Source organism: Babylonia areolata, chromosome 14, assembly GCF_041734735.1.
Source record: "Babylonia areolata isolate BAREFJ2019XMU chromosome 14, ASM4173473v1, whole genome shotgun sequence".
NCBI classification, from domain to species: Eukaryota; Metazoa; Mollusca; class Gastropoda; order Neogastropoda; family Buccinidae; genus Babylonia; species Babylonia areolata.
Genome location: NC_134889.1, coordinates 26,943,978 through 26,956,173, shown reverse-complemented (window position 1 = coordinate 26,956,173; position 12,196 = coordinate 26,943,978). Strand labels below are relative to the sequence as shown.

General features: G+C 40.6%; 1 protein-coding gene across 1 annotated transcript in view; it reads right to left on the bottom strand.

Moving 5' to 3' along the window:
- LOC143289960 (kinesin-like protein KIF14) overlaps window positions 1-12,196 on the bottom strand; it is a 53,388-nt gene that overhangs the window by 13,042 nt on the left and 28,150 nt on the right. Inside the window, 10 exon segments of the mRNA XM_076599229.1 lie at window positions 1,470-1,580; window positions 2,050-2,145; window positions 3,561-3,652; window positions 5,773-5,870; window positions 6,828-6,992; window positions 7,575-7,817; window positions 9,798-9,863; window positions 10,724-10,810; window positions 11,165-11,312; window positions 11,861-11,968. Coding sequence (XP_076455344.1) covers window positions 1,470-1,580; window positions 2,050-2,145; window positions 3,561-3,652; window positions 5,773-5,870; window positions 6,828-6,992; window positions 7,575-7,817; window positions 9,798-9,863; window positions 10,724-10,810; window positions 11,165-11,312; window positions 11,861-11,968 — 1,214 coding nt within the window.

Here is a 12,196-nt window from a genome sequence, read left to right as displayed (position 1 = left end):
GAGGCACACATCTCAACAACGCACTGTGTGAGTCGCACAGCATAACATATTCACTCATGAGGCACACATCTCAACAACACACTGTGTGAGTCGCACAGCACAACATATTCACTCATGTGGCACACATCTCAACAACGCACTGTGTGAGTCGCACAGCATAACATATTCACTCATGAGGCACACATCGCAACAACGCACTGTGTGAGTCGCACAGCATAACATATTCACTTGTGAGGCACACATCTCAAAAACGCACAGTGTGAGTCGCACAGCATAACATATTCACTCATGAGGCACACATCTCAACAACGCACTGTGTGAGTCGCACAGCATAACATATTCACTCATGAGGCACATATCTTAACAACGCACTGTGTGAGTCACACAGCATAACATATTCACTCATGAGGCACACATCGCAACAACGCACTGTGTGAGTCACACAGCATAACATATTCACTCATGTGGCACACATCTCAACAACGCACTGTGTGAGTCACTCTATGTACAGTGCAGTGAGCCCCATGTGAGATGGGGGTACTGCGCTGTACAAACCTTCATTTAGTATTAGTTATTTTATTTTTAGATTTACTTACTTATTTATCTATTTATTTATTTATCTTAATCTACTTATTCATTAATTTGATGCCGTATCCATTTATTTGCTTGTATATCCTTTTTTTTCTGAAGTCCTGACTAAGCACATTGGGTTACGCTGCTGGTCAGGCATCTGCTAAGCAGATGTGGTGTGGCGTATGTATGGATTTGTCCGAATGCTGTGACGCCTCCTTGAGTAACTGAACTGAACTGAACTTATTATCATTATATACCGTAAAGTTCGGTCTATAAGCCGCAACTTTTTACTCCAGCTTCAACCTCTGCGGCTCATACAATGATGTGGCTTATTTGAGGATTTTAACGATCCCGGGAGTGTCACGTTCTCGTCTATTTTTGGCTGCCCTTCAACTCACCAAAATCATGATTTCTGTCCATGAATTTTTGGATAAGCTTCAGGATAGTGTGCTAGTGTGTTGAAGACGAAGATTTCAGTGGATTCAGTGAGCAGGATGACGTTGAATAAATGTGACTATCCCTAAATTATGGATCTTATTTTCGTTGTGTTTATTTATTATTTTTTGTGGCACTAGCAGTATATTCGCTTGCTTTTCTTTGTGTTTATTTCATAACCTACAGTATTGACAACTTTTCTGTAGTAACAGTATGTGTTCCGGTACCGGAAGTAAGTGCGGCTTATAAGCCAGTGTGGCTTATGTATGTATAAAGTTCAATTTTTTCCAAAATTTAGTGGGTGCGGCTTATATACCAGTGCGCTCAATAGACCAAACTTTACGGTAATATGACAGGACTGCATGTGTTCCATTCAGCCTCAAGCCTGTCAGTGTAACACAGGACGCTGACTGCTAACACCACACGACTGAAGGAGAACAAAGAGAGGCGTGAACCCTTACCTGCAGAAGACAAGCCGCTGTCCGCAGCATCCTGCACCTCAGACACACACGACTGCAGCACATGGCAGTCCCACAGAATCTTGTCCGCCACAGACTCTTCCAGACTCAAAGCTGAAATCAACCAATCAATCCCTAATGTCTGAAACACATCGAGTAAAGAAATTTGCCTTCGGGCTCATCATGAGAGAATGAAAAAATTTTAAAACTGTTTTTAGTATTAAAAAAAAAAAAGAAAATTGTCATTTCAGAGTCATCACCCTCCCTTCAGCCAAATTCTTCCAGACTCAAACATTATTACCCTCCCTTTCATTAACCATAATATGGGAGTTTAATGGCACAATGTCATGGCACTGAAGCTGAAACAGTATCATTACCGTCCCTTGAATTAACCATATCAGAGTTTAATGGTACAAAGTCATGGCATTTACTTCTTAAAATGAATTTCTACAGGGTTCATATTCTCACCCACAGCAGACACTGACCTATGTTTGACGAACACAGGACATGATGACAATCATCGAGATAACTATCAAATTACGGACTTGAAACAACGCTAAATTAAACTGCTGTCACGACTCACCTCCAAACTGGTCCATGACAGTGGACACCATTTTACGACACGCTTTGAACACAGACACGTCAGAATCACCCGCTGAAGAGACCAGGCCAAAGGATGCTGTCAAAAAAGCAAAGTCTTTAAAGAAGACCTTTAGACTGCCATCTTCATCAATTTCCAAATTCCTTCAATTTAAGTGTTCTTCAGTCCAAGAAAATTAGAGCATACTATACGGAGAGTTTGCTTCATGTACATACTGTATTTTATTATTATTATTTTTTTCCTTTCCATTCTTTAGAACAATGCTGACAACAACAACAAAAAACAGAAATAATGTGAAATGGAAGCTAGAACTGCAGATAAAAAGTGACTTATAACAGAGACTCTGAAAAACTGAATAACCACCTTAAAATATCTGGAGAAAAGATAACAATATGAAGAAGAAGAAGAGCAAGAATACTACTACTAATAACAATGATAATAATCATAACTATAGTGATGATGGATACTTATCACTATCATTGATACTTATACAGCACTAATCTTCAGAGTGCTTTAACCCTTTCATCGCCAAGCTCGCATTTATGCACAGGCGTGGTAGAGGACCCATGCCACTGAAAGGTGACCATTCATTGGTCTGTTATCCATGAACCTACTGCTCTTAATGTTCAGTGGTAGGATAGGCTGTATTTTCTATACATCGCAGGGGGAATCCCCAGCTGATCTTAGCCACTATCTTTTTTTCTGTATTTATACCACAAGGGAATTTTATACTCTAAACTGATTGGCGAAAGGGTTAACTCACCCCAGACGATGGAACACTATAGCATTCCTGACGTAAGGTAGTGTTCCGGACAACGGAACGTTATAGCAGTTTCAACAATTAAAAATTTTTCCATGTTTTCCTCATGGGGTAGCATAACAATTGCAGCTGCACTGGGGATTATGAAGGTGTCAAGGGTCAAATGGAAAGTTTCTTCATGAGATTCCTCAACAACACACTCCACAGCAAGCCAGCGAGTTCAGGACCCCACACAAGCTAATCTGCATATGTATCGAAAATGGTGTTGCGATACAAGTGGAAATTTTTGGATCATGACAGCGGCTTTTACCGCTGCTGAAGTGATTGAAATGCTTCAAACTGAAGATTTCGACATCGACGAGGATGATGAAGACATTAAATAAAGTATCTGCAATGAAGAAAGCTACCAGCAAGAAAGGTACTGATGGTGACTCAGCTTCTGAGAGCAGTGAAGAGGGAGGGGAGTGGGCATTCACACGACGTGAGGAGAGGGGTCAGTGGGTCAAGTACAGTGATTTTCATTGTTACTTTATGTATTGTATTTTTTGTGATTTTTTTCCTAACCCGTCTGTAGGGAAAAGCAAGGGAGAAAACTATTAGTCCAGAGTAAATTAAAAAAAAAACACACACAGACAGATACAGAGACACGAAGACAGAGAGAACTGAGACAGGAGAGAGAGATAGATGTAAATAAAGGGAGGCAGATGCAATTCATGCTTTATGTTGGTCTTACCTCTTTTCAATGAAGGTGAAGCAGAAGCAGAAATGTTGAGCTGAACATTGTGTGTACCAACACCCGACGATGGACTCTTCAGACCATTACTGCTGAAAATAAACACAACCAACATCATCAACTGGAAATACTGTTATATGATAATTTTTTCGCAATTTTGATTCACTTGCGTAAACAAAGTGAGTCTATGTTTTAACTCGGTGTTTGGTTGTCTGTGTGTGTGTGTGTGTGTGTGTGTGTGTGTGAGTGGTAAACTTTAAAATTGCCATTTTCTCTGGAAATACTTTGTCTGCCAATACCAAAATTGGCTTAAACATAGTATGAAAAAAAATTTCACAGTCATACCAATAACAGATTGTAAGTCTCCTGAATTAAGCCATAGTTCCAAATCATTAACGGTTTATTTCATTGAGATGTGTTCCGAAATTCGAAAATTCGAAAAACTGCTTTCCACTGAGTTTGGCCGACCACAAGGTAGGTTGTTTTCGAAGACAACATGACCTCGCGTTTCTTGTTCACAATTAAAAAGAAAGAAACACAAATTCTGGACAGAACACTTACAGTGATACTAACTACACCATCGACATGTTTACTGCATATAAACATTCTAAAAACTGAATCAACTGGAATGAACATAAAAGAAAAATTGAATCGATGGTTCCTTTCAGCCCTTTGTAGACTGGTTTGTGCAGATCTAGAGATCTACTATGTGTTGCGATGTGCTTGAAGGAGATGGCAACATCTCCTTTACCGCCAAAATGAAAGAATAATCACAATATAATAAAACACAAAAAACATGATTTAAACGGCATTATTATGTCAACTACAATCACATCTATTTATCACATGAAGAAGAAAACGTCAACATTGCTTTTAAGTTTTAAATTTAGTCATTTGACATCAGATGTGCCGTAGCCTTGTGGATTAGTCTGCTTGCAACAGAACTGAACATGCGTGGTTTGATCCCGCTCGCATGCTTTTTTTTCTTTGCTTTTTTTCTTCTCCCAAGCTTATTCATCACATTTAATACAGAGCACTTTTCAACCATTTTTAAAATCTCTTTTTTTTTCCTCCTAATGATTCCTTTACAGGATAAAGCGTGAAGCACAAACAATTTTGATTGACAAATAGATTTTAATCATAAAAAGTGCCAGACAAGAATATATTTTTTACTGCCTCAGAAAATTCTTATCTTTCAATATGAATTCTGCTATTAAGTTTTTATTTCTGTTTCATTGAACCTATTCGGACATTTTCATCTATTTCTTGGTCCAGCAGAGTGAGTGATAAAAAAATAAAAAAAACCCAACAGATTTGTGAATGTAAAGAGCAAAATTGTGGATGAATGGCCTGTACATTTAAGCAGAATCTATGAAACTAAAAAGTCTTGTTCCTGCAGGACACTATGAGGCCCTATGATGTGGCAAGTGTTACTGATCAGTTCTGTGTAAAATGGTATGGAAGAAGTCCAACTTTTTTTTCAAAGATCGATGGAACTGACGAACAAGCATGTGCCACAAAGACAACTGCTGTTTTGTGGAGCGGTGGCCTAATGCCTAGGAAGCATGAGAATCTGTGTGCATGGGTTCGAATCCCACACTCACCAGTACCTTCTCCCCCAAGAACGGTGGTCTGAACATTGGATGAGACGACAAGCTGAGGTCCAGTGTGCAGCATGCAAACATCGCACAGAAAAGAACTAAAAGCCACAATGGGGTTATCCCTGGAAAAATTTCTGTAGAAAAATCCGTATTGTTAGGAAAAGCAAGTACACTTGCAAGGATTGCTTCACAGAAATATCTGTTGTGACAAAACATAATTCAATGTGTTTACCAGTACACGTCTTTGAACGGACGGGGCCGAGAAGGAAACTGTAAGTGCGTTTTTTTAAATCTCATGTTTTTACAGTTTGAGATCTGTCATCACAAAATGTTTGTGGTAATATAATCTAAAATTTGTGAGATATATACTTTTTTCATGCTGAACTCCGCTTGACATTTGCTCACAAAATGTGATAATTAGTATATATCATAAATTTGTAAGTTTTTTTTTAAGTCCACAATGTAATTTCTTGTGTGAAATAATAAAGTACACTTCTCTTCAACTGACATACACACACAGAATATGGGTATTTACACTGGCTCTCTTTGTTCACACACTGGAGTCCAAAATCACTGATGTGCAGGTACACCCCCACACAGCTAAAACCTACCTGACAGGTGAGCTGCCAGGTGAAGGATTCTCTTTCTCCCAGGTGTCATCAGGGTCGTTGAACACTTCATCATCCTCTGCTGAACTGTCGCCATCATTCTGCAACGTAGAGAGAACAATGTGACATCTCCCCCCCTTAAAATAGTAAAAGAAATAACATGACAACAACAATTCATACCCAGTCACTGTCTTCTAGACCACCACCTAACAAGACAAGAGACAAAACACAAAAAGGCAACAGACAAGACAAGATAAAACTATTTATCAACAAGGATAACAGATAAGCAAATGAAATGAAATTATGGTGCTTAAAGCCTCGCCGACCACTAAGGCCATCTCAAGGCTATCGCCACGTTAATAACTACTACAAGGGTAAAAAAACAAACAATTAAAACAAATCACCACTTCAAACTTTCCACTCAAAGTAAAAAAATTTCCATAGTTTAAAACCTTCAAATCTGATTAAAAATGTTCACTTCTTTCAACAAGTCCATCAGCGTCCACGGAGGGACATCACGAAACAAGGTCTTCAAAGAAACCGCCATGTAATGTCTGTGTCAAACGTCATGCAGATCCCAACAGTCAAGGAGCACGTGTTTCACGGTGAAAGGCTCATCACAGGGAATACATCGAGGGGCCTCTTCCCCCTTCAACAAGTATGAATGAGTAAAAAAAAAAGTGTGCCCCGCATGCAGTCTGCACAGCACAGACTCCTCCTTTCTGTTCTTTACCCCTGAGTGGAGGGTCTCTTTTAGGTAACAGGTATGCAACAAACATGCTTTTTTTGGTTACTTTTTTACATCCAGCCCTCACCCTAAAGAGGGGCTTAACTGAAAGAAGCAATTTACAAATAAAAAAAAGATTAATAGATTAAAACATACTGAAAGAACATGTATCAATACAACCAACCTCCCTACTTCCCTATCACATACCCAACTCCTTTCTCACGAGCTAATACAGGTGATGATAATTATAATAATGAATAACTTTTAGATTGCGAGGTTTCAAGTCCACATGCTGCATACGCTGCATTCTCTGCAAGTGATGGCCCCTCACCTGGTACAGGTCCCTCATCTGCACCACCTTCTCCTCCAGCTTGGCCACAGTCCAGTGGGTGAAGATGCGGTGCCGTGTGTTGGTCACCTTGATCAGAATCTGACTGCTGCCTCCCGCCTCGCTCTCCTCCCCTCCCTCCTCATCCACGTCCTCTCGGCTGAACACCTGCAGAGGAGGAAGGCAGCAGAGTGGTTAAGACGCTCATCTGCCAGTACAGTGTCCATGAGGGTCTGGATTTGAACCCGAGTCTCACGCTTCCTCCCAAGTTTGACAGGAAAATCAAAACTGAGTGTCTAGTCATTCGGATGAAACAATAAACTGAGGTCCCGTGTGCAGCACGCACTTGGCGCACTGAAAAGAACCTACTGCAACATGTTGTCCTCTGGCAAAATTCTGTAGAAGAAATCCACTTCGATAGGCACACAAATACAGCCAAAAACCATGCACTCAAAGACTGATGAGCCATAATAAAATAAAAAAAACCACTACTCAATTTTCTCACCATGTCTTTCTTTAAAAAAACAACAAAAAACACAACCTGAAAATTAAATGCAACAAAGCTAAAGCAAATCAAAGAGAGGGGGAAAAAAAAAGAGAAAAGAATGCACCGAAGATGAATCAAAGAAAGGTGAAAAAAACAACAACAATAAAAACACAACCTGAAAAAAACAGAAGGCAGCAACAGCAATTCACAGAGGGGGGCAAAAAAACAAAAACAACAACAACATAAGCAGTCCACTTTCTCACCAGCTCCTTGTGGAGGTACTGGCTGATCTTGTTGGCCTCTCTCAGCAGCAGAGCCACTTTGTACAGGTCTTTCCGTATCCCTACGCTTGCCGACCCTTCCCCGCCCCCCCGGCGACCTTTGGTCGGCGACACCATCTCTGCCCGACGCTGGCGGAGTTCATCCAGGCGGGCAGCCGCCCTGCTCCGCTCCGACTCCAGGAGCTCCAGGATTCTGGACTTGTTGCTGAGCAGCTTGGAGTTCACCTGGGGGAGCAGACACAGAATACAGGTTTGATTTTGTCACAGTTCTTTTTTTCTTCTTCTTCTTCTTCTTCTTTTCAGTCTTTCACGGGCAGGTTTTAGGGGGGGGTGTTAACTACATTTTACATATTTGTTTAGTTCTAGGACTCTTGATTTGTGTCACTGAGCAGTTTTGACTTAATATGGGGGAGCAAACACAGAATTCACTATAATTTAGTGACAATTCATTTTAGTGACAATTCAGGGGGGGGGGGTGACTATCTTTTATCAATTTGTTCATTTCTTCTGGGATTCTTGATTTGATACTGAGCAGTTTTGAATTAACCTTGGGGAACTGACACAGAATGCAGTTTATTTTAGTGACAATTCTTTTGTTTGTTTGTTTCCTGAGAGGGTTAATATCTCTTATCTATTTGTTTATCTAGGATTCCTGATTTGTAACTGAGTAGTGAATTCAGTTGGGGAGCAGACACAGAATACTGTAGTTTTTTGTTGTTTTTTTAATTGATTGACTTTTCTTTTTTTTAATTTTGACTTCTGTTGACTATATTTATTTGATTAGCTCCTGGATTCTTGATTTGTTACTGAGCAGTTCTGTATTAACCTGGGGAGCTGATATAGAATACAGTTTATGAATTCAATGGTAGCTGTTTTTCTGTTTGTACTGTTTTGTTTTAACCATACTTTATTCATTTATTTCTTTGCTTACTTATCATTGATTCTGTCAGCCTGATGATCAGCTGGAACATTACATTTCTACTTTGCTACACACATCTGAGCTTACCAATGAACTTGTTTGAGCTTACAGCACTGAACGCATATTTACAGACTGACAACAAGAGATATTGCTTAAAGACACAACATGAAACTGGTTCCAAATAGCCAAGCTAAATGAATGGGGTTTTTTTTTACTTCCCGAGTTCATTTATAAGAGTATAAAACAATATCATGCTGGCAATGCTTAACATTGTGTGAAATATAAAATTTACACAACATGGTACTGACATGTTCACCATTCCAGTGGCTAATGCTCAACAACTGAGTAAACAACTGAAGAAAATAACCACCTTTCTTTGGCAAGTGGTGTTGCCGTTTGTATTTGAAGTTCAACAGTGTGTGCACAATATTCTATCATCTATATGTACCTGATGACACACACAACATGCACACACACACACACACACATGCAAACACACATTCACATACATCACACACAAACACAACACAGACAGGGCTCCCAGTCAGTTAAACATCTCAGGGATCCCATGGACTTTTTTACCATAAGTTTAGGGGGTCCCACAGGATCACTCTTATGCTGCACAATCTAGTCAAATCGTTTCTTTTTCTCTTTTTTTTTTTTTTTTTTTTTTGTTGCTGTCCCATCATCTGCATCATTTTATTGGCATGACTCCCACACTGCTTATTCCAAGTCCCCTATACACAGCCACATCCAGGTTCATCTGTCAAAGTCCCAGCATTGGCAGTCCACAGGGAACTATTACTGCTAAGTCGCCAGGAGGCCACACACCAGCGGGGACCCTGCACTGCTGCTGAGTCACTTTGGTGGTGTTCTAATCAAGTCTCAACTGCTAAAATCATACAAAGGCAGGCATACTTTATAGTAGTAATCGTCCAGGTTTCTGGACCAAGAAATTGTCACAAGTTTTCGTGAAAACAGCGGTGAACTGAAAGGAATCATGGGGGAAGGAGGAAGAGGGGCGTACAGGGAAACAACTTCATAACAGACAATCCTAGTGTCTGACCACAGCTCCAATGTACGATTTTCACCCTTTTAACTCGTTTGTTCCAAAAATCTTCAGAACTTCCCAGAGACCCGTTCAGTGTGCACACAGTGCATCCGCTCCATGTTCAAAGCGTCAGATACACATATCTATGCATTACCAGAAGCCCGTGCAAGCACCCACCAATGCATGCATACACACATACACATACAAGCACACATATAATGACCAAACACTACACCTTTTGGGCAGCCTCTGCCTCCAGCTGCTGTCGTCGTCGGCCTGCCATCACCTCCTGCTCCAGCATCTGATGATAATAATAATAAAAGATTTAAAAAAATGAAAGAATAAATAAATATATAAGAAAAAGAACAACAACAACAATTATTAAAGTATTTATACAGCATCTCTGCATAGTCTGTTGCACCACTTATACAGGCAGAGTAATTCCAGAGAAAATGAAGTTAAATAGGATGGGCATACAAATATACATACACACTGGCAACCGAATCAGGGTCATTACATAAACTCACTCTTTGCACATGTCAGCAAAAGATACTGCAAGTGTCTGCCTTCAAAGAAATCCAGGGGAAATGGTATGGGAAAAAAAAGATTCTTTTTATCTAGCCAAAGCATTTTCTAAGAGCTAACAAAATAGCATAATGCACTCGACCACAGCAAATTTTGATCAAAATGGAACAGTTGGCAGGTCTGAGGTAAAGACAACAAACATAGCAAGCACAGAGACAATACCATTTTCTGCTAGCAGATATTCTCCATAAGATGCCTTGATGTTTTCTCCATTGTTTTTTTGGGGGGAGGGGGTTGGGGGGGGGGAGGTTCTTTCTACAGATGTGGGTTAGTGTATATAGATCTGTCTACATGCTCTGAAACATCCTTGAAACTGAATCTATAGGCACACTAACAGACAAAAACAGAGTGATCACAGAGAGAGACAATAGCATTTTGTGCTTGCAGAAATCCTCTATAAGGTATGCGTTTATGTACATGTGTAGAGTTTTGGGGGGGGTTTTCTTACAGATGTGGAGTAGCATTTCTGGATCTTTGTAAACAAGTTGACAACTCCTTGAAACTGAAATTGAATCTATAGGCAGACTGACAGAGACACAAACAGAGCGATCACAGAGACAGAGGAAGAGACGATACCATTTTCTGTTTGCGGAGATCCTCTATCAGGCTGTGGGCCTCCTGTTTGGACTGCATGGCCTTCTCCACCTCCAGACTCTGCTCTTTCTGCACACAGTCACACCGCCAGTTACTCGTGTATTCATGAATCATGAATTACACAGATACTTGTAAAGTGCCTATCCTCTGTCGGAGACCAAGCTCTAAGCACTTCATAAACAAAGGGTTATTTGTATAACAGGCTGCCTACCTGGGTACAGCCGACTGATGGCTGCCAAAAAAAATTATACAAAACAACAGATATACAAAAACCCCAAATTGCTAACAGGGACCACACACATTCCAGACCCCAAAAAGAACACAACACAGTAAAAGTGCCCAATTAACTTGTGCAGAAAAAACACATATATTCAAGGTCTTTCAGGAAAAAAATACAGTATGCATGTACCATGTGTGACTCACCAGGGTTTTCTCCATGCTGGCCAGCCGGTTCTCGTAGCCAGACCTCTGCTGGTGCAGCTCCTGCTCCGCCTCCTGCCTGGCTCTCTCCAACTCCTCCTCCATGCGAGCCTGGGCTGCCTTCTGGGCCTCCTCCAGCTCCTCCTGCAGCCTGCACCCACACACAGCCACGCTTGTGTGAACGACACAAACAGTTCAACGTCGTGAAGTGGGTTTACAAGGCCTTATTTCGCCAGTTTGAATTACTGACATGTTTCCAGATCTATGGCGTTAGTATGTGCAGCAATTCTCCTCGGATGACAGCAAGGGCGCTATGCCTAGACAATTAGTGAAGTTATTGTTGCGTTGCAGTTGACTGCCTTTTAGACACGTTTACTAAGACAAAATGTTTTCCGAAATAATCCTGTCTTCCCTCTTCTGGCACTGCAAGACAAGGCAAGGAATTTATTTCATGTACCAATGGGGGACATCAAAACATTATGCATAAACAATTTATACACACAATTCCACAGTGAACAAAAAAAACAACTACTAAGCAACATCTACTACGTTTTCAAAGATAGAAAAATAAGTCTGAATTATGCATGAGGAAGCACAGCATCAATCTGTGTCAGCAAAATATGTCTCCAATTTTTCGTTTTCCAGGACACAATATTTTACGGACACCTGATAGATGGAATACTTGGAAATGTTGCTTACTTGGCTTCCTGCACTTGTAGCAACTCCTGCTTGGCAAACTCAAAATCCTTGATTTCTGTGGGGCCGCTGTTCTTCTTGTTCTTCTTCACTTCCATTGGGTGATTGAACCTGAAACCAGCAACAGCACACACACCCAATCGATCACACACCTGAGCGTTTGATTTCTCCGCTGAGAAATCATCTTTATCTTGATTGGGTGGCATCTCTCCGTCGGCTCTACCTATGAAGGCAGCCTGTTGTGGAAATGACAATCTGTGTAAAGTGCTTAGAGCTTGTCCTCTCACCAAGGACAGGCGCTGTATAAGTGTCCATATCAATCAATCAGTAACTGAATCT